The following is a 21,799-nucleotide window of genomic DNA, read 5'->3' on the forward strand; positions in this document are numbered from 1 at the left end:
TTTTATGGACAGCAGCAATCTAATTATTGACCTTATTCTGAATAAGACAATATTGTGATTAAGGTGTTTACATGAGTTGTGTTTAGAATATTCCTTTCATATTCCTGTTTTACGTGTTATAGAAAATAGATCGATTAACGGCACACCGTCCGAAGTCCCCTCCAGAATTTCATGTATCGACATACAGTTCGTCTTCGTTATGGTACCGTATACAGTTTAAAGTGCAGTTAATTATTTGTCGTGCTATACGTGAAAATAGATGACTGCTTGAAGCTGTGGGCGGCGTCTGAAACCGCGTACTTATCTTCAATATAGTAGCTGAAATACATGTATTACACCTGCTATATACATGTATTTCGCCTACTTTATAGTAGGTAAGTACGCGGTTTGGGACGCGGCCGTGCTCTCTTGTTTGCCGTTAAACGGTTGAGCGCTGCCATGTGTGTACGTGTCCTGTCGCAAAATGCGGTGAAAACTCTCATACGACGTTAATAGTGTGATTAAGGTGTGTACATGTCTGTAACGCACGTCCATAATGCGACTAAAACAGGAATACTCCACATGTCTTAATTCCATTTGTGTTTATTTTAATCGGATTAAGGTCATCAATAATCGCTGTTTACATGCTAGTTTCTTAGTCAGAGTATCGTCTTAATCAGGTTAATATCAGATTATTATTGTCCATGTAAATGTACTGATTCTAACTGTTATCCATTAAATACTTGTATTTTACCTTTGTAGCCTGAAGTGCACAGCTCATTAGCGCCGATACACTGCCAACATCCCGAAGGGCTCTCTTACTGGTGATATCAGCACGCCATGAAAGGTTCCTAAGAATACTTGAGACCACCTATAGGAAACAAAATAGAGCAAATTTCTTAAGGCCAAATTAATAAAACATGCCCTTAAAGTGAAAATGGACCATTTGATTTACCTGATGTAATTCCTCACTATCAGATGCCAGTTGAGAAACAATAGCTTGAAGACAGCTTTTCTTAGAGCAAAGTGTGGCCTAAAATAAAAAACAAAAACATGACATCAATATAAAACGCCATGAAATTCTTTTGCTCTACATTAAATGGTATTAAATCTCTGTACTGGTTTAGTTTACCTTATTTACAACATCTCCATATGTAAGGTTAGTGAGTGCCATGCCAGCATATCTTCGCAGGGCCATATTCAAAGGCTCATTTTGCATACCATACAGTTCGTGTTCCAACTGCATAAGCTCTGCAATAGCCTGAAGTCCACCTGAAACAGACAGACTCGCAATGAACTTTCTGCAGCGCTACAGTAAATTCTTTACACAGTCTCAGTACCTGTGTGCTTCCAGAACACAAATTTGAAAATCCAACACAAATGCTAATCTATAGATAGACTATAGCAGACCATATTCTTGCATGCTATACATTTTTGAGTAATTAACAATGTGTTCAGGTTTATTCTACGGTCATATGCAATATTTCATAGTTAGTCGACAAAGCAATCAAGATGCGATCAAGTATGCGATTATAAATTTATATTTATTGATAAATTGATATTGATGAATATTGATAGATTGTAAATCTAGACGATAAAATTTTCTAGTTACCAAGTTCGTTCATGGCTCTTCGATAGTCCTCCTCAAAGGAAAGTTTCATTATGGCACATATTGCCTGGCAAATCTGGGGATCTAGGGGCTCTGGGATGTCTGCATAGTTCAAATTAAGACATGCATTTGTCAGCGTAACAGACAGCATAACAGTTTGACTGAACATTATGACTAAATGAGGTTAGTTTAATTCTCTGTACTTACCTGTGGTCTTTGTACCACTAGGTGATGGGGTTCCTAGGTGGTTCTCAGTCCAATCCCAGCCATTCTCACAGTGTGAGCGTATCTGCTCCAGTACATGCAGTACCCTCATCTCACGCCGTGCTTGGCCCTCATCAGGCTGTGAGTACACAATGTTGTGCAGAGCAGCACTAGCCCGAGATCGAGCCTCTCGGCTGCAGCCTGTGGCATCAGGAGTCTTTCCGGTACTTACATCATGCAGTATTTGCACAAGCAAGGGGACACAGCCAGACTTGCGCATGGCAATGCAGCTTTCCTGTGAGCTGGACATGGCTAACAAGACACGGGACATCTCCTCTCGATCTCTAGAGGCTAGCATAGACAACAGCCAGAACATCATCTCCACCTAAAGTGTGCAGAACAGCATATTCAGTGCTACAATGCCATATTGTGACTGATGGAGCTGTAAATCACAATCTTGAACTATTTATCAAAAATTGTTGAGCAAATGCTTTCCCATAAAGCATTTATATATACTCATATTTCTCAAACATCTCTGTTCCACTTTATACACTCTCTGTTAAAGCGATTAATGCTATGGGTTTTGAGAATACACTTGATACATATACATCTGTATAGTGGTTGTTAAATCAGTAGGACTTGTATGACTGATACAAAGTAAAACACATTAGTGTCATACTTTGTTCCCGGCTTCTCCAGGTGCCTCCATAGTGCTAGTGCTTGCTCCATTTTCCATTTCAGGTACTGATGCTTTGGAAAGGCTGTCAACATTCTGCAAAAAGAAAAAAAAGATGCGTTTGTTACAGTTGTATTGAATACGGTTTGAAGTCATACTATTCTTTGTGTAATGTTATTACAAAGAGAGATATAAAATACTAGAATACAAGATACAAAAAAAGCTGCATTATGCAGCTTCTGTACATTAAAAGGTTTCAATTGTAATATTTGCATATGGCAACCATGGCAAATCCACCCTTTCATCCTTGAGCCAATCACTATGGCAACCTTTGATGTTGCATGGGGTGGGGAGGATGGGGAAGCATGTGATCCTTTCAGGGCTAACCAGACTAATGTGCATTCTGCACTGAATATCCTCAAAATAATCAGGTTTACATGTAATGGAAATGAGAAAATTAAGTATGTACTGTATTAGGTAGTCTTCTTGTCTTGAGAAGATCCTTTGTTTATCCATAAGTCTGTTACAACTGTTGATCATTTTACATATATTTCCTATTGTCACATGTGGCATAATTAATCTGTTTTTATACACTGCTATACATTATTCGGGTCCTTATGATAAGTTATATCAATAGTAGTAATAACCCTTTAGATTCTTCTACATTTCTGCATAAATATGACCTAAAACATCATCAGATTTTCACACAAGTCCTAAAAGTAGAACTCATTTAAAACGAGAACTCATTTAAACAAATGAGACAAAAATATTATACTTGGTTATTTATTTATTGAGGAAAATGATCCAATATTACATATCTGTGAGTGGCAAAAGTATTTAGACCTTTGATTTCAGTATCTGGTGTGATCCCCTTGTGCAGCAATAACTGCAACTAAACATTTCCATTAACTGTGATCAGTCCTGCACATCGGCTTGGAGGAATTTTATCCCGTTCCTCGTACAGGACAGCTTCAACTCTGGGATGTTGGTGGGTTTCCTCACATGACCTGCTTGCTTCAAGTCTTTCCACAATATTTCTATTACATTAAGGTCAGGATTTTCACTTGGCCATTCCAAAACATTAACTTTATTCTTCTTTAACCATTCTTTGGTTTGGTTTTCCTTTAGATTTCGCTGAAATAATTCAGAATTAATTGTTCCATCAATGATGGCAAGCCGTCCAGGCCCAGATGAAGCAAAACAGGCCCAAACCATGATACTACCACCACCATGTTCCACAGATGCGATATGATTCTTATACTGGAATGCAGTGCATCTCTAAAACTCTTTAAAACTCTTTAAAACTCTTTTAGCCTGATGAGCATCAACAACACTGAGGTCCTCAGAAATCTCCTTTGTTCGTGCCATGATACACTTCCACAAACATGTGTTGTGAAGTCCAGCCTTTGATCCCTGTTCTTTAAATAAAACAGGGTGCTCACTCACACCTGATTGTCATCCCACTGATTGAAAACACCTGACTCTAATTTCACCTTCAAATTAACTGCTAGTCCTAGAGGTGCACATACTTTTGCCACTCACAGATATGTAATATTTGATCATTTTCCTCAATAATAAATGAAATTAAATAAATAAATGACCAAATGTACTTTTTAAAGTACAAATTAAGAAACGTGTACATTTAATAAACATACAAACAAATATATAACCACTGTAGTAAGTTATGACATATAAAATAGACAGAGAGCTAGCAGAGCCCCGTCTCAGAAACACCAGCTTCTGTGATCACAAATGCCATCCTCACAGTACGGAAAGATAAAATATCATTTTATTTGACTAGATTTGTATTTGATATAAATCTATTTAATAATATGTGATCTATTAATTGTTTTATTGAGTTCATTTTAATTAATGCTGGGATATGCATTTGGTCCTGCAATTATAGAATTATTCAGTTACTTCTTTATGCATGGAGTGACTTTTTCTACAGCTGGACTTGTTCATCTTCTCTGTATTTGCGATGCACCTGAACATATGAACATGCGTCTATTCAGAAACGAGATTGAACTATCAATATTTAACAGAAAACTCACTATGGTAAAAGCAAAGCTACATCACTAGGCTTTTAATATTGGTTATAGAATGCTTTTGGTAATTTATCTGACAAAGCTTTAGTAGTATCCTTTATATCTGGTTCAGTTTCCTGCAATAAGAAAATTCATTCATTCATTCATATTCAGTAATTACTGTATATATTCTATATGTAATTGTTCTCTGATTTAATAGAAGGTTAAAAATACATTATGTATACTTGTGAATAAAATATAATTTTACCAAATATTGCAACAAATACCAGTTAAAAAAAGAAGTAGTTTTATATTATATGCCATACTTAGCCAGGTTTTAAATGAAATATGATACAGGTGCTGGGGTGTTATATGTTTGGGTTGGATGTTTGTGTTAGGAAGGGTCATGGACTTACTTGGTTCTCTGACTGGCCAATCTTCTCCTGTGGACAACGTGAGCCTTGTGCCTCCTGTAGCTCCTTATCCAGCTGCTCCAGACGGGTCACACGGATCTGCAGGTACATATAGGCTTACTGTTCACAAATTGAACTGAAATACAATTTATTTTTTCATAAAATTATTATTATTATTATTATTATTATTATTATTATTATTATTATTATTATTATTAATAATAATAATTTTTAAAGAATTTTTTAAGTGAAACATTATACATATTTTATACATATTGTGAAATACCGTTGATGTTTATTAGCAATAGCAAGATTCTGTGAGTGGACTTTTTTACACAAGTTATGCTCTACTTTGTCAGTTCTACTACAGGGGAGCTCATGAAATGTTTTGTAGACTAATATGTCATACACAGAAGAACGTTTAAAACTCTCAGATGCCTCATTGGATATAAATGAAATGAAATCAATATTTTGAAATATTATTCACCTGTGTCCTCTGGACCATTTCATCACTGGTCCCAAAACGTTCCTCCATGACTGAGCGCAGTTGCTGGACCTCAAATTCTAGCTGCTGGCGAATAAGGTCCATTTGTATGGAGAACTGAGACACAGAAAGGAAATTTATGTTACAATAAACACATACATATTGTATATTCATGTATATTATATACAGTGCCCACCACTAATATTGGCACCCTTGGTAAATATGGGCAAAGAAGGCTGTGAAAATTGGTGTTTATTGTTTAACCTTTTGATCTTTTGTTAAAAAAAAAAAAAAATCACAAAACTACTTTGCTCTCATGGATATCAAATGACTGCAAACACCACACAGGTTTATTTACAAAATTATATAAAATTATTATTATACAGGAAATTGTTCAACCATGACTTCCTGTTGCATAGGGGTATAAATATGAGGTAACACATTGGCCAAATTCTCTTAGTCATTCATAACAATGAGTAAGACCAAGGAATATAGCTGTGATGTGTGGCAAAAGGTTGTTGAGCTTCACAAAATGGGAAGGGGCTATAAGAAAATAGCACAAGCATTAAAAATGCCCATTTCCACCATCAGGGCAATAATTAAGAAGTTCCAGTCAACTGGAAATGTTATGAATCAACCTGGAACTGGACGTGAGTCTATATCGTCTCAACGCACTGTGAAGATGATGGTTCGAGTGGTCAAAAAATCTCCAATGAGCACAGATGGAGAATTGCAGAAGTTAGCTGCGTCTTGGAGTCAGAAAGTCTCCAAAACTACAATCCGAAGTCTCCTACATCACCACAAGTTGAAGGGTTTCAAGAAAAAAGCCTCTACTCTCATCCAAAAACAAACTCAAGCGTCTTCAGTTTGTCAGACACTACTGGAACTTCAAAGGGGATCGGGTTCTATGGGCAGATAAAACCAAAATAGAGCTTTTGGGCAATAAACACCAGAGGTGGTTTTGGTGCACACAGAGAGATAGCCATATGGAAAAGTACCTCATGCCCACGGTTAATTATGGTGGTGGCTCTTTAATGTTTTGGGGTGGTTTTTCTGCCAGAGGACCTGGACATTTTGTTAGGATACATGGCATCATGGACTCTATGAAATATCAACAGATATTAAATGAAAACCTGACTGCCTCTGCCAGAAAGATTAACATGGGCCGTGGTTGGATCTTCCAGCAGGACAATGATCCAAAACATACATCAAAATCAACACAAAAATGGTTTACCGACCACAAAATCAAGGCCCTGCCATGGCCATCCCAGTCCTCTTACTTTGTCCCCTGACAAAGGTATATATATATATATATATATATATATATATATATATATATATATATATAAACCTTTGTTTTGTTTGCAATTGTTTGATCTCCATGAGAGCAGAGTATTTTTGTGATTTTTTTTAAAACAAAAGATCAAAAGGTTAAGCAATAAAGAAAATTTTTGACAGCCTTCTTTGCTCATATTTACCAAGGGTGCCAATATTAGTGTAGGGCACTGTAGCTATAAATCTAAATGAACAGTGATTTCATCAAAACACAGATACAGATAAACATATCCATAAAAACAATGATGTAGAACACATCTGGAACTCTTACTGTGTCAATTCGAGGCAGCTCTGCCAGCCTCTGTGAAAGCCCCTGCAGCTGAGAATAATACCAATGGCGCTCTTTCTCCTCTTTCTCAATTTCATTCAGCAGCATGGTCCTATAAATATACCATCCAGTTATCCAAATATCAATTTGAGCCAAAGTAAATATTCTAATTATTTTAAACAGCCTCTGTATACTCCATCGCCACTTTAATAGGAACATTACTCATTCATTCAAATGCTCATTCATGAAATTATCTCAATTATGCCAATTATGTGGCAGCAGCACAGTACGTAAAATCAGGCAAATACAGATCCAGAGCCTCAGTTAATGTTCACATCAAATGGGGAAAAAAAAATTCAGTGACTTTGACTGTGGTATGCTTGTTGAAGCCAGACAGGCTGGTTTGATTATTTCCCAGTAAATAAACTTCCAGTGCCAATCAATTCTGCAGGCAGAAACACCTGCACTCTTTACAACCATGGTGAGTAGAAAAGCATCTCAGAATGCACAACACATCAAACACTGAGGTGGGTGAGCTACAACGGCAGAAGGCGACATCGGGTTCCGCTCCAATCTAAGGCTACAATGGGAACAGGCTCACAGCTCAAGGTTTTGCATTTTTCCCTTTTCTAATATTTGATGTGAACATTAACTGAAGCTCTTTCCATGTATACATCACACAGTAACTACTTTCTAACACCCCAGCTTCCTGACATGCTGGGGTATGTGAAGAAAAGAATTTCACTGTGCATATGTATATGTGACCAATAAAGACTCATTATCATTATCATTCACTACACTACACTAGATTAAGAGAAGCACCATGAGATGGTGAAAGAAATAAAGCTGTACAGACTGACTGTGTAAGTTTTATGTTTAAACCATTTGAGTAGGAGATAAGCAGACTAAGTGTTATTGTGCAAATCTCACCTCTCTTTGCGGAGCTCCTCTAGATGCTGGGCAGTGACACGGCCCTCTCCTGTCACAGCTTGGTGGAGGTGTGTGGGGTGCACGGCCGTGCCCTCACCAGACACAGTGGAGCACTGGTGGGATGATGAGCAGACAGAACTCCTTGATCTGCTGATGCTGGATGATGGGAGTTGCATTCTGTCCTCACTGTCATTCGTTTGGTTGGCCATGGTCTCTGAGAATGCACGCAGGTTGTGTGGCTGGTACTTGAGCTCATAATAGTTGGTCAAGTCCATATGCAGCTCTGTGAACAGATTTCAAATAAAAGATTTTTCTACTTAATCTTCTGTTATTTTAGGGCACTGATTCTGCAACGGATCTCTGTTCTACATTCATATTGTGAAAGGTTTGTTGAATCATCGCAGTTCAAAACTAATGAATGAAATACTGAAATATATTAAATGTTGTCATATAATGAAGAAGAAAATGATGGTTTCCGCTACCTTTGAGCTGGTCAAGCACATCTGCTCTCCCTGAAGAGGCGAGAGTGCAGGCTTCCTGATCCAGTTTACCTTGCAGATGCTTCAAAACCTCCTAAAATGGCAAGAAAGATGTTCAGTTATTATCTGCATTCAATCGTCCAAAGTGCTTATAAAAAAATAAAGCCCAACATAATGTAGCTCTACTGTAGTTTAAGAATCCTTTTGATCATCAAAAAAAGACAATAATTAAAATAGCCGTTGAACAACATACTTTCTTCTCTGTAACCTCTGTGTGTGATATTCGCTTGGCTTCCTGATTTATCTAAAGACTGAATCAACTGACCTTCATGATAAAAGCTTGGCAGGGATTATCCAGCTGTGCTCAGCATCTGGGCATGTGCCATGGAAGGAATCATGGGATTGGATGCCCAAGCAAAATATCATGTAAGCCCATTATAGTGGTAGCTCTTGATTTAAGGTCAGCTATTTACGGTTTAACTAATGGTTTCTTTTCAAATAAGAGATCAAAAACAGGTCTGGATATCTTTTCATAGTCCGAGAAGTGTAATAACAATTTCGTTAAAAAAAATATACTCCATGGTTGCCAAGTTCATGTTTTATAGGAAATAAGTTACCAGAATTAAATCCGGTAAATATCCATAAAAAGGCAAAGCATGAGTGCAGGAAGTATGTCTATGATGTAAAGAACCATTTCTATTATAAGATATATGATAAAGATTGGCAGTGGGAAATGGGGATTATGGGGTTTATAACCTTGTTTCCCACACAAAGGCTGAGAAAAAGAATGTGTCTCCCTTTTCCAGTGCATGGATTTTTGGGGGGGCTAGTTTTAGGTCTTTTTGTGATGCAAAATACACCTGCTATATTCTGAATACACTAATGGCTGTAACCCATTTTTACATGCTGTAGATGTTATTTATTTACTCTTTTTTCATGGTATTTTCAGCAACCGACCCACCGGTTACCCAAGGACATTTCACACTGGCTAGTCACACTAGGATGGTACTATGGCTTCAAAATCAGCAGCCACTGAGACTTTGTGGCTTAACTTGAATGGCACTATACTGCTAAAATCAGTATATTCTTTCTAATTCACAATCTAATTCCATAGTCTACATGAGGCCGGTCAATTTTAAATTAACCTCCGTTTAATTCCCATGGTAAATTAAGTCATAATTGTGTCCTAGTATACTGAAGGGTAGATGTTTTGAGCTTGTGAGTGACGAATCATCCAGGGGTCTATGCACGCTTTGTGGTTTCAACATTTATGTCTGCATTTTGTCCTTAACTTCCTCTGGGCCTCAGAATTTGTATCTAACACTAACTTTGCAATGAGCTCTAAATGCTAAGTGAACTGGAGGCCTGGGCTTAGAATCATAATGAGCTCTTTAGAGGTATTAATTGCGAAGAATTTATGTCTCCCAGCACAACTCTGAATGGGAGGGCTGACTGGGATAAGAAGGATCCACCTGATTAATGCTTTGGAGTAGACTTTTTAATGGATTTCTGAACACTAACTTGGGAGAGCTAAAGGCAGAGAGAGCTAAGCGGCATTAATTCTTGTGTGATGTTATGTGATGTTTTTACTAAAAGCTGACCAATACTATAATACGATTTTTATGTGAGCTTTATGCACTTGCCTTAATTTCTCTAATAACCGTCAAATACATTTCAGCCATCACATAGATCATGTTCAGACTGTCCTGAGGTTAACAAAATGAAATAAACGAAATAATTGAAATCTTAACACACGCGCCATCAGGAGGATCCCCAACCAGGCTTTCGTGTGTCTAGTTCTTTAAATGTTATGTAAATTGAATCACTGAAATGATGACAGGGTATTGGGTAAAGGGTATTTTAAAATGATTTATTAAATCGAAGCAGGGTAATTGCTAAACACAACATGAGGAAGTAAGACTAAATAATAAGTAAACTCGAAACGGGACTCTTACTGGAATCCAACATGACGATTTAGAGTAATGAGGATAACTCAGATATGCACCACATATCCAAGACCCAGGATCAATAGTGTGGTTAAGTTGGATCGTCTAATGGTTTCCATCCTTCGCTGCCAGCGTATATTCAGTACAGGAACATTTTGATGTAAACTGTTCTGTGAGTTAAGGGTATTTCTATGCTCAGGTTGTGAAAGCTGGCTATGACCCATTAGTGTCTCCAGTTATTTTATGGAAAGTAGGTCACTGCTAAAGCAAATACAGGCAATGGTGACTTTCCACCCTTCAATAAGCTCTAAGCTATGATACTTAAGTGACACAAAATTCATTTAGGTCTAATTTGTTTTTCCATCTTTCCATGTTGCCAAGTTTGTATATTTTAATGTGTTTTTTATTTTGGACATACACATATATAATTATGTATATTTACTACGAGCTACTGTAGCACACCCTACAAGACCTGCCATTTTGGAGATGCTGTGACCCATTTGTGAAGCCATCACAATTTGGCCCTTGTGAAAGTCACTCAGATCCTTACGCTTGCCCATTTTTCCTGCCTCCAACAGAACTGACTGTTCACTTGTTGCCTAATATATCTCACCCCTTGACAGGTGACATTGTAACGAGATAATCAATGTTATTCACTTCTCCTGTCAGTGGTTTTAATGTTATGGCTGATCTGTGTATTTATTTGGTGGATGGACCCCTCTAAAGTCGACGCTCACCTTCATATCAGAGGTTTCATTTTCCAGTTTGGACAAGTGGTGCGAGTTGTCCTCCAGCTCGCGGCGCAGGTGCGAGTTCTCCTTGCGGAGATCCTCCACCTGCCGCACCAGCTGGTCATAGGAGGCCACAGAGTTGGACATCATCACAAAATGGGGTTCCTGGAACAGATTAAAGGCCAGTGTTTAATAGTGGCACAAGCCATCACAAAAACAATTTAGGACATTCAACCCTTTGCTCATGGTGCGTTTTAGAGCTGTATTTACTAAAAAGGTGTATAAAGTCCAATTCACAGTGACAGACTTTCTATTTTGGTCAGATTGAAGTTTAGTACAGGAAAAATACACTTAATACACTTCACCATATTGGTACATACTGCTGTTTTCTGCACTCTATTGTCATTTGTGACTTTGTTGTATGCCACCAACAAAAAGAACACTTAATAAGCTGACCAATTTATTCTTCCTTGTCTCTCGTGCTTTGGCCACACAATATTTTAAAAACTGTGTGCAGCCTAAACAACTAAGCAGTGCCGAACAGCATATTGTATTGGTGATAAGGCTTTACTCATCACACACTAGTCCAGTCCATGTGTTTATTGTATGTACTGTATGTTCTACACGGTTAGACTAGTTGTGTTGCATTGTACGTGTTGCCTTTTCCTCATTGTACTGAGTTTATTGCATCTAGTTATTGTCTTGTACATTGTTGTCCATTTGCATCGCAATTTTCCCAGTTTTTATTACAGATCCTCTGGTGATTCAGTGTTCTCACTTTGCATCAAGACATCTGAGTACACAATTTAGCGCTACTGTATATGTGTATATGACTAGAATGACTATAAATCCTGTTATTCTCTCAGTCTTTCTAATGGTTCAAACTAGGGTGGTCACGGTGCCAACATTTCAGTGGTCGGTACCAATACCAGTAAAATTCCACGGTACTCGGTACCAAAGCAAAACACAAAAACATTTTAATTGAACAATACACTATTTTATGAATATTTTGTTAAATATCAACATAATATTTATTTTTTTAAAATGCCATTCTGTATACTTCAAGTATATCATTATTAAAGCTACTAGAGTTATCCAGACAAGAGTAGAAATGGTTTTCCTGACTGATATTAAAGACATAAACAGTGCTAGCCACACATCTAATATTTTCTAACACATAAATTTCATCAAAAAGCATCTGGTGTGTAAAATTAGTAAACCCCATCATGTGCTCACATTTATTTTACTACAATAAAAGTTTAAGCATTAAATGGTTAATAAGGACTCTTGACCGTATTAGCGTTAAAAGCGCATATGCTAACCGTTAAGTAAGCAAAAATGAGGATGATTTACTGCAATAATACACCGGAAATAAATTATGCTACAACATTCATAATGCAACCGCTGCCATCATTTTAAACTCACCTGCTTGAATAAATACTGCAGGTAAGCAGCCGCTCTTCCTGAAAGCACGGTTAATCTATCCGCACTGAAATTTTCAAGGACGTGGCTTTTACACACTAAGCGGTAATAGCATCGAAAGCGGAAAACGAGCGTCTGAGAGAAATTCATGTATTTTGCCTACTATATAGTGGGTAAGTATGCGATTTCGGACGCAGCCATGGTGACCGGCGGAGCTCCTGCTACTTTGGCTCCAATGTCTTTTTGTTGCACGGTGCACACATGAAAAGTTCCCGACTGACCACCTGTCAAACAGCGCGTCAGTACCGGATTGACCCGGTACTACTTATGAAAATCTGGTACCATCAACTTTTTTTCTTTTTAGTACCGACTTGGTACCGAAGTACCGGTACTTTTGACAACCCTAGTTCAAACAGTAAGAGAATTAGAGCGTGGACTGTGGCAAATTTAAAATAAAAATAGGCCTAAATAAAATAAATTTCTAGTGTTAATTCAAATACGAATACACCGTCTGTTCATGCTGGCATGTTCTCTACTCATTTAATATAATATTTACGTTATTGCAGGCAGATTATTCTTCCTGAATAGTGTGGAAAAATTATCAAAACTATTCCCTACTCCTTTTCCATTTTTGATATGGACACTTCTCAGTCATAAAGTCAGCTAAGTATTGTTTTAGAAGCTGCAAAAGAAAAAAAAATGGAGACAGAATAATGCGGTTGTCCATCATTTTTACTTTTCATCTCTGATGTTTCAAGGTAATGCCAGTGAACAAATCAGGGGATGAAGATTAATAATTAATTTCCCCACCAATTGATCCTTTTATCACATGCATTCCCTGGTTTTTGTCTTTCTATTATTCTCTCTATTATTGCAGCGCATGCTCTTCTCTCGATGCAGAGCTCCATATTGGTGAATCGGGCTTTGTTGTGCAGTGCTCTCTCGGCACTGCCGCGGATGGGGGAGGTGGGTTTCAGCCTCACGCATCTAGGAGATTTCTGTTAAGGCTTGCACAAATCATCCGGGGGAAGCATCTTCAACTAAACAGCACCATAGAGGCTAGAAAATGAACCCAGTGTTTGGGATGTTTACAATCACAGCACAGTGAAAATAGTACTTTTTAAATTGATATTTTACTGTAGTGCAATACGCGTTTCAATATAATATTTCTACATGGTTATACAGCACTTTAAAAGCGGAAAGAGCCAAATAATTTCATCCAGTTTAATAACAGTTCAATCGATATTTTCTCATATATTCCGTAAACTGAGCGTTCTTCTATTTATCAAAAAACCCACCCCCAGTTAGTAGTTACCCAATATCTGAGCAGAACCAGCCATCTGTCTTTAAGAACAAGCTCGGTTATGTAAAGACAGTTCATGACTATGAATCGATGAGTAGCTCAGGCACGCTGATCAATACCAATCATTCCAGATGGGTGTGAATGGTAAAGCTGGGGGACTTTGTTCTACTGCATGCTCTCACTTCATGTTATCCAAATGGCATTCAGTGAAATGTGGCCTCTATCAACACCTCACAGCGTGAATTTATCAGAGTTGAGCACATGTTAATATGCATGCGATTCAACATGGCCTTTTGACACGTCGTGATAATTGCTCCGAATCAATAAGTCGATCAAGTCATTTGGCATTTCGTGGCAAACTCTAGAGCACATCAATTAGACAGAACTGGAAAGAAGGAAATGAAAGCGGGTATGTGTGAGACGGATTCAAACAGCAGATTGATGAGGATGTGACACATGGAGCTCTCCACAGGGATTTAAACACAGCTGGTTCTTTTCTCTGATCTAAAAGACTGAATTTGTGACTGGTTGGACACCGGGCTGTGCCATTCCTCATTTTGCATCTTAATTAGCTCTTCTCTATGTCTGAATTTCTATTATGCCATACTGCACAGACTGGAAATGGGTGTTTCTCTTGCGTCCTTCGCTTTCTTCTCTGCTGCTCTTCTGACTGTGTTTTATCTGCACCAAAGCGGCCTGAATAATCTATCCCAAGATCTTGTCCCTTAAGGGAAATAATTCAGATGGAGCCCAGCATTGGTGAGCTGCCAATGAGGTGTTGCCATTCACAGTGTTTCCATAGTAACACCAAATCCTTGCTCTGATTTGCCAAAAAAGCAGCTGATGCGGTTTTCCATCTGTGAGCTACAGATTCTTGAGTGACACCTATGAGGTGTACTGTACACTAAGCTAGACCTTGGCTACATTTAATAAAATAACAGTAATTTCTATTCTATTTATATCATTTCTATTATGTTCTTTCTAGTATGTATTAATGACATGTTTTGTTAAACACACCATGAGTATACAGTAGTTACCCATGGTCTATCACTCTTTTGCGTTTCACTAAGACAGGAATTATGCAAACAAAATACAACATTTCAAATGAGATAAAGTCGATATTTAAGACTATACCAGTCTGCATATCCACACAGCATGCACGCTGATTATACAACGTTTGCCCTTCGGGCTCTACTCGGTTGATGTGTGTTACACAACAGGCGCTGTTAATGTTTCCACTGACGTCCATATAGGACATTCCGGCTGACTTGATTTAGCGTAGTATTATGGTCTGGATACTGTGAAGACACATGAAAAACTTAATGCAGACGAAAATATTTATTAAGGATTTTTCGAGAAATAAAAATACTGCATGTTTCACAACATCTTCAAGCTGTGAAATAATTTTCTGTGAAATAATCAAATTTGCACACATATACTGTATATAGGTTGTATACATATACAGGGTGAATATTTCACCATTGTGTTTAAATGACCTCATAAACAAGCAATAAGTATAAGTTTGCATATTTTATTGGCAAATACTAGTAAATTGATACTAGCACTGTTCTTCATCATCATCATCATCATCAGCATCAATGAGTCTTTCTCTATAGGCTTAATAGGTTTACCTTCCAAGTGAGCCTAACTCTAATAAAACACTCATTTAGATTCCCATTAGGATTTGAGAATATGTGGTTAATAAGTTCCACAAGTATTTAGCTTTCCTTATTCAATTGCTTATTATTATTATTTTTATTTGCTTTGGTCTGCAGCATTAATGTTGATTAAACTGTAGTAAAATATAATAAGAAACTCCAGTCTTCACAAACAAAGCTGGCAGTGTAAATCCAGTTAAGAATATTTTGCATATTTAAAAGAAAAGTAAACATTGCCATTGGTTTAAGTCAGCTATGCTGTCAGACAATGTTAAAGAGTGTCTAGTATATCATGTTCTATTGTGTGTATGGCACAAACACAAACACCTAAAAGTCCAGGACACACTGAATGAAACAACCACTCAGAAAGGCCAAGGAACCAAGAAGCTTAATCTCCTGAACAACATGAATCAACCTTGCCTGGAGCAGTAATGAAGATTTATTAAAAATTTAGACAATGATTGAATCCAAAGGATTGACACAGAACAACCGTTTCTCACATGCCAAAGCAGGAATGTAATCAAAACCGAGCGCTGTGGTGTTGTTAAGGGCCTAATTTTCTGATATTGGCTGCTTAACTAGGCCACAAGCAGCAGGAGGGAGAACAAAGAAGATGGAGTGGAGGATGATCCCTCCATCGCCCCCTCCCTCCCTCCCCTTCTGCATCTCCCTCCACCCTCTTACTCTGAGACTGTCTGGTTACCAAGGAAACGGCACCTACGATGGGGCGGCGGCGAGCCTGAGAATTTCAATTCAAACACCAACAATAATTTAACACCGACAATAGCACTTGCACTACTGTATTTATGAGAAAAGTCTCAAGGTTAAAGCAATGATTACTTTCAATTCTGCCAATGCTTGTTTTTATAGTGGGCTTTTTTAATGAGACAGAGGAGCTGATAAATATTTTTAAATCACCAATCCACTAATAACGATTTGTTCATTTAAATCTATATAATGTGTTTCTGTGCTCAATATACGAGTCCAGTTCCTGTGCCAATCTGTCGTCATTGCTCCAATATTTGAAATAAACGCAGAAAATATTCACACATTATTAAGATATGCACCACATCGATTACTGTTGCAATAAAATGGAGTAATGGGACAATATCGTTTGCTTTGGCAAATAAGTGATACTGATCATCAAAAATATGAATCCGTGATAGTATGTTCTATACGTGAAAAATATTCAGAAGAGAAAAATACTCTGCACTTTTCCACAGCAGTACAAGGTTTTTCCTAACAGCTCTCTTGGAACATTTTGGAACATTACTGATACATGTCCTGACTCTGACCGGCCTTTATGGTGAAAGATTTGCTAGTTGAGAGCTTAGAAGAGACTGCATTTTCATCTGAAGCTTGGTTATGGTCATTCAATTATTCAGTGGACCTAGAGCCCTGAGTTACACGGCTATGAGTCATCAAAATTTCATCTCCGATGCATGCTGCACAGAGAAAACACGAAGGGTTTCTCATTAAATATGCAGGGTCGTATTCCTAATACTTAACATTTATGACAAAAAAAAGATTTAATAAAAGTTAGGCTTTGGCTCTGAGAACTTGAGCTAGAGTCCTTGGTGGCTTCAGTTTTACACTAAAGACTTTTGAGTAGGAGTTGCTGAATAGTTAGGAGACCGGGAGATTGTGTTTTTTTTATGATGGTGTTTTTCTCCCAAATTTCAGTTATTTCATTTATGAATTCCATCTTCGGATATAATCCGGTTCTGACCAACTCACAACAGTCGGTCTCTGCAGGATTTCATGATTTTGCGATCGCAGAAATTAACGCAAAATGAAAAAAAAAAAACCCTCAATATTCGGAGGGGCTTGCAATTTTTCAAAATTAGCGCAGGTTTTCCACAGAGTCGGGCCAAGACGCCTCATTTGACATCATCACAACATGCGTTCAGCCAAAGCCCTCTTCAGTTCATGTGTCTGGAACATCAGTACAGCTAAAAGGTCTTACTTACCAACAAACATCACTGTGAAAGACCGTGCAAAGCAATTTCCTGCAAGTGCATTTTCGCCGATTCAAGGAGTTTGCATCGCAATTTTGGCCGCAACAATCACAATCACAGAATATGTACAGACTGAACAGCGCTCAATGACTTTCCCTCATCAATACCTCCGAATTTTTAGGAAGTGAGGGTTAAATGAATAATATCCACAGGGACACAAGAAACTGTCAACATCTCGAACAAGGGTACATTAACATTATTACAATTTGAATTTGAAAGATACTAGATTTTTAAAAAAAATTATTATTATTTCTGCATTGTGCAATGCAACAGCTGACTGTGGACTGGAGTCAAGGAAGCATAATTGTCTCTCTAGGTGGGAGGGACTGCAGTATTATTTCTCCACTGTCAATCACAGCAACACTAGCCAATCATGGGTGTGTGTGAGTTCTTGTATGCGGAAGAGGGTAGATAGCACTTTGAAAAAAATGCATCTGGCTGGCTTCATGAATCTCAGAGGACACACGTGTTCAAACAATTTAAGTGCTACTACAGTGTTACAATGCCATCCTATTTGAATAGCTGATGCCATGACGTACAGAAAATTGGGCTGTTATCTTGCACTGATTTCTTTTCTGAGGGTGAATTTGACATTCACCTTCATTAGGAATGATCAGCTTTGTTCTGTAAACACCCCAGCTTGATATGAGTCAGTCGAATCCAGTATGTCAGAAAAGCAGCAGAATCCAGCTAATGTAGAGTAATGCACCACGATACAGATAAGCATAATCATGACACTGACGTGATAAATAAGGAGGCTGAGTCATCATTAAGTAGTGCTAAAAGAAAGGCATGCGGTTATTTAATTTTCCCTTTATTTAAGCCGACCAGATGAGCCTATTACAACAAACTCTATTTAAGAAAAAAAATCAAACCTATCAACTATAAATACATGTACGCCTTTTTAATTGTTTGTATTTGTGTGTGAAATACACAAATATAGATCTTGAATTTCCAGGTTTGATTTGAAACAGACCAAAATCAGCTTAAATTCGGCCCATTTCATACCCGCAAATAGGAGGACGGGGGTAGGTGTGTGTGTGTGTGTGTGTGTGTGTAGGGGGGGTACTCATTACACAGGGAATGAAAATAACCAAATGTGTTCCTATCGGATGCAATCTTGTCTGTTGACCCACTCTGTGTGTAAACCATCAATTGGTTTATCAGTAGTGTTTCTGTCACATATTAGCAATAAAGTGCATCATACAAACCAGTCACCAAAACCCCCACGTTAAGAAAGGCCAAAGTCTGCCATAAAACACAATGAATAATCATGCGTCCATGAATCAATGAAGAATGTTATTAGATTAAGATACTATGTGCAATTACATTTTAAATTAATGAGCAACGTCTGCGCAGTAACATTCATGAAATCAGGAATTTATTAAATTCATTAATTATTTATTTAGCAAGTCATTGAACAGTGTTTTAGCTATAAGCTATGGTGTTCTCATCATGCAAAAAACACACTGTGAAAGTCAATTAGGAGGTTTTTTTCCCCCCCTTATAGCCAAATCATCCCATTTCAGATTTAATCCCCATTTTGCTCTTAAAATCACTGCCACTCTTCTGAGAAGGCAGTCCAATAGATTTTGGAGCGTGGCTGTGGGGATTTGTGCTCATTCAGCCACAAGAGCATTAGTGAAATCAGGCACTGATGTCAAGCGAGAAGGCCTGGGGCACAGTTGTTGTTCCAGATCATGCCAAAAAGTGTACAGTGGGGTTGAGGTCAGGGTTCTGTGATGATTATTCATGTTTTTTGACCTCGATTTGTGCACAGGAGCATTGTCATGCTGGAATATGTTTGGACTCCTTATTTCCAGTGAAGGCAAAGTGTAATGCTACGACATACGCAGACCCGTTCCCACACTTTGAGGGAACAGTTTGAGGAAGAACCACATCTAGGTCTGATGTCAGGTGTCCACAAATCTTTGGCCATATCATTTACTTGTCTCTCAGATAACTACAACAAAAAAAAATCGATTCTACTTGTCCAGGGTTGCTACGAAACTGATTTGACCACCCATGACATTACATAAAAGAGAATGCGTGATTGTAGCCTTTTCGAGACCTACAGTGTGTGTTTGACTCGAGCATGCTGATCTGCCCTCTGTGCTCTGGCTTACAATTTCATTTGCACTGACATGCAGAAGCATGAATGCTGTGTATTGAACGCCCCTTGTCTTTTTTTTTCTTCTCCTTTTTCTGTCTCTATCTCTGATACCGATAGCCTTTCATCCATTATTCAGTATATATTTTAAATATATTGCACCTGGAGAGAGGATTACGGGACCATGACAGCATTGATCACAAGACCATGAAAGCAAATAAAAGAGAAATATTTATATTTATGAGGCTATATCCATTCCAATAAATATGTACACTGCATTGTATAATATGTGTAAAATGTTCATATCAGCTTTAGGTTGATTCTGACATCTATTGTGACCTTCTCACTGTACAATGCCTTGGTCTTACTGTCAATGTCGATGAGTTATGTTTTTGTTTTTTGCTTTTGCTGTTGTTCTTTTTATCCCTTTTATAAAATTCTTAATGAGTAAAAAAAAAAAAAAAAAAACTTAGAAAAAAGTGAAAACTGGTTATTGATTTCCCCATAATCTGATGTTCTGCATGATAAATCTATTCTAAAGTCAAGTCACTGGCAGGTTATATCTTTTCAAAGATGGGTGTTATCCGGCTTATTGTAACGGCTATTGATGCAATTCTGATTTTCGAGGAAAACAACGCACAGATTTTATTGTCTGTGGCACTATTTTACCCCTCAGCCCATCATTATTCGGTCAGCAAAGCAGACCACAAAGAATCAACGAGGGTGAAAAATCAGGTGCTAAAAACAAAACAGATGAACACGATCAACTGCTTTATAACAAGAACAAACAAAAATGTCCGTCAACGGTGTCAAATTATTCTTCAAAGCAATGGTGCTCAAGCCTTATGTTCTGAGACAAGACCCACCTGAGATCTTCAATGGCTCCTAGAAATAGGCCTCCCATTGGATGATAGAAAAATCATCGGATGACTGTAATTCAGTGATAAAGTACTTAAGATATAATTATCTATTTACAGAAACAGGTCCAAAATTCACATGCATTCTGACAAACTATCAAAATGCCTTCTTGCTCCAGAGAACCAGCCCTTCTCTTCACAACCTAATTTATTGATTCTCTCTAGGTCAGGCTAATTTAAAGGGTATTTGGAGATGATTTTATGGCCACATTGTCTCCCAAAGGGGGAAAAAACCGTTTAAATTGTTAATCACAAGCAATCATTTTCTGCCTCATCCTTTTGTCTTTTAGTTTCCTGATAGCTCGCTATAGTGGGGGTGGCAATGGAGGGAGGATATTTATTTATTTATTTATTTATTTTCTCCACACGGCTATCAACAACAGTCCATGAGTGTACCAGTGGTTACTGCTCAGCCATTTTTAAAAAAGAATGCTTATCATAATTTCCGAGATGTTACATTTACCCTTGGCAGACCCATTTCTTATGCATGGAAATGATCAGGTAGAGAAGCTTCCTGACTTCCCTGTCGACCTTGCGACGTCAGTCGTCAAGAAAAAAAAAAGATATCAACGCATCCCTTGCTTTCGCTTTTATATCCTAGCTCACTAAATCATGCAATGTAGCTACACTACACACACCAGTCCAGCTCATTTATTTGATGCTTTTTTTATGCTAATATACGTTTGGTGTATATTCAATGTGGATAAAGCATGGAATGCACAAAGCTCACGAGAGCCTCACGCGCTTCCATCCTCATAAATATTCTCCTCAGGACCGCGCTCCTTTCCATCGACACAAAACAGGCCATTCATGCTCGACAAAACCCTTTCTCTGACCACAAGCATTGGTATTTAGCACCCTGTTCAGCAATAATATACGAATAAAATACCATATCAGGCGAATCTTACCTCATTTTTGAGCACTTAGTGATGTCGGGTGTGGACTCGGCGCGAGCGTGGTTTGTGAGAGGAACGCTGCTGTGCGCGCGATGCTGCTCGCTCGCTCTCTCTCTCTCTCGCTCTCTCTCTCTCTCTCTCTTTCATGTGTGGAAACATGTTTAGGACAATATACAATGGCCTTAATAATTATTCAATTATTATGGAAGACTATAATAATAATAATAATAATAATAATAATAATAATAATAATAATAATAATAATAATAATAATAATAAAGACTTCATAATTATAAATACAATAAATACTCTGGTGTCAATATTTTTCTCTCTCTTTCTCAATCTCTCTCACTCTCTATGTCTCGCTCTCTACAATACATTAAAAAATATACAC

The 21,799-nt window shown here is 37.8% G+C and overlaps 1 protein-coding gene across 1 annotated transcript in view; it reads right to left on the bottom strand.

The window, feature by feature from the left end:
- The window catches only part of apc2 (APC regulator of WNT signaling pathway 2), a 30,078-nt gene extending 8,572 nt beyond the window's left edge, over positions 1–21,506 (bottom strand). Inside the window, exons 1-13 of the mRNA XM_017477397.3 lie at positions 21,418–21,506; positions 11,088–11,246; positions 8,408–8,498; positions 7,926–8,208; positions 6,999–7,107; positions 5,396–5,509; positions 4,912–5,007; positions 2,472–2,564; positions 1,796–2,177; positions 1,592–1,690; positions 1,112–1,251; positions 935–1,012; positions 734–850 (exon numbers count right to left, since the gene is read on the bottom strand). Coding sequence (XP_017332886.1) covers positions 734–850; positions 935–1,012; positions 1,112–1,251; positions 1,592–1,690; positions 1,796–2,177; positions 2,472–2,564; positions 4,912–5,007; positions 5,396–5,509; positions 6,999–7,107; positions 7,926–8,208; positions 8,408–8,498; positions 11,088–11,231 — 1,746 coding nt within the window. The 5' untranslated portion in view covers positions 11,232–11,246; positions 21,418–21,506. The remainder of the gene's footprint in view (positions 1–733; positions 851–934; positions 1,013–1,111; positions 1,252–1,591; positions 1,691–1,795; positions 2,178–2,471; positions 2,565–4,911; positions 5,008–5,395; positions 5,510–6,998; positions 7,108–7,925; positions 8,209–8,407; positions 8,499–11,087; positions 11,247–21,417) is intronic.
- Between the last annotated feature and the right edge of the window lie 293 nt (positions 21,507–21,799).

Source organism: Ictalurus punctatus, chromosome 10, assembly GCF_001660625.3.
Source record: "Ictalurus punctatus breed USDA103 chromosome 10, Coco_2.0, whole genome shotgun sequence".
Lineage (NCBI taxonomy): Eukaryota > Metazoa > Chordata > Actinopteri > Siluriformes > Ictaluridae > Ictalurus > Ictalurus punctatus.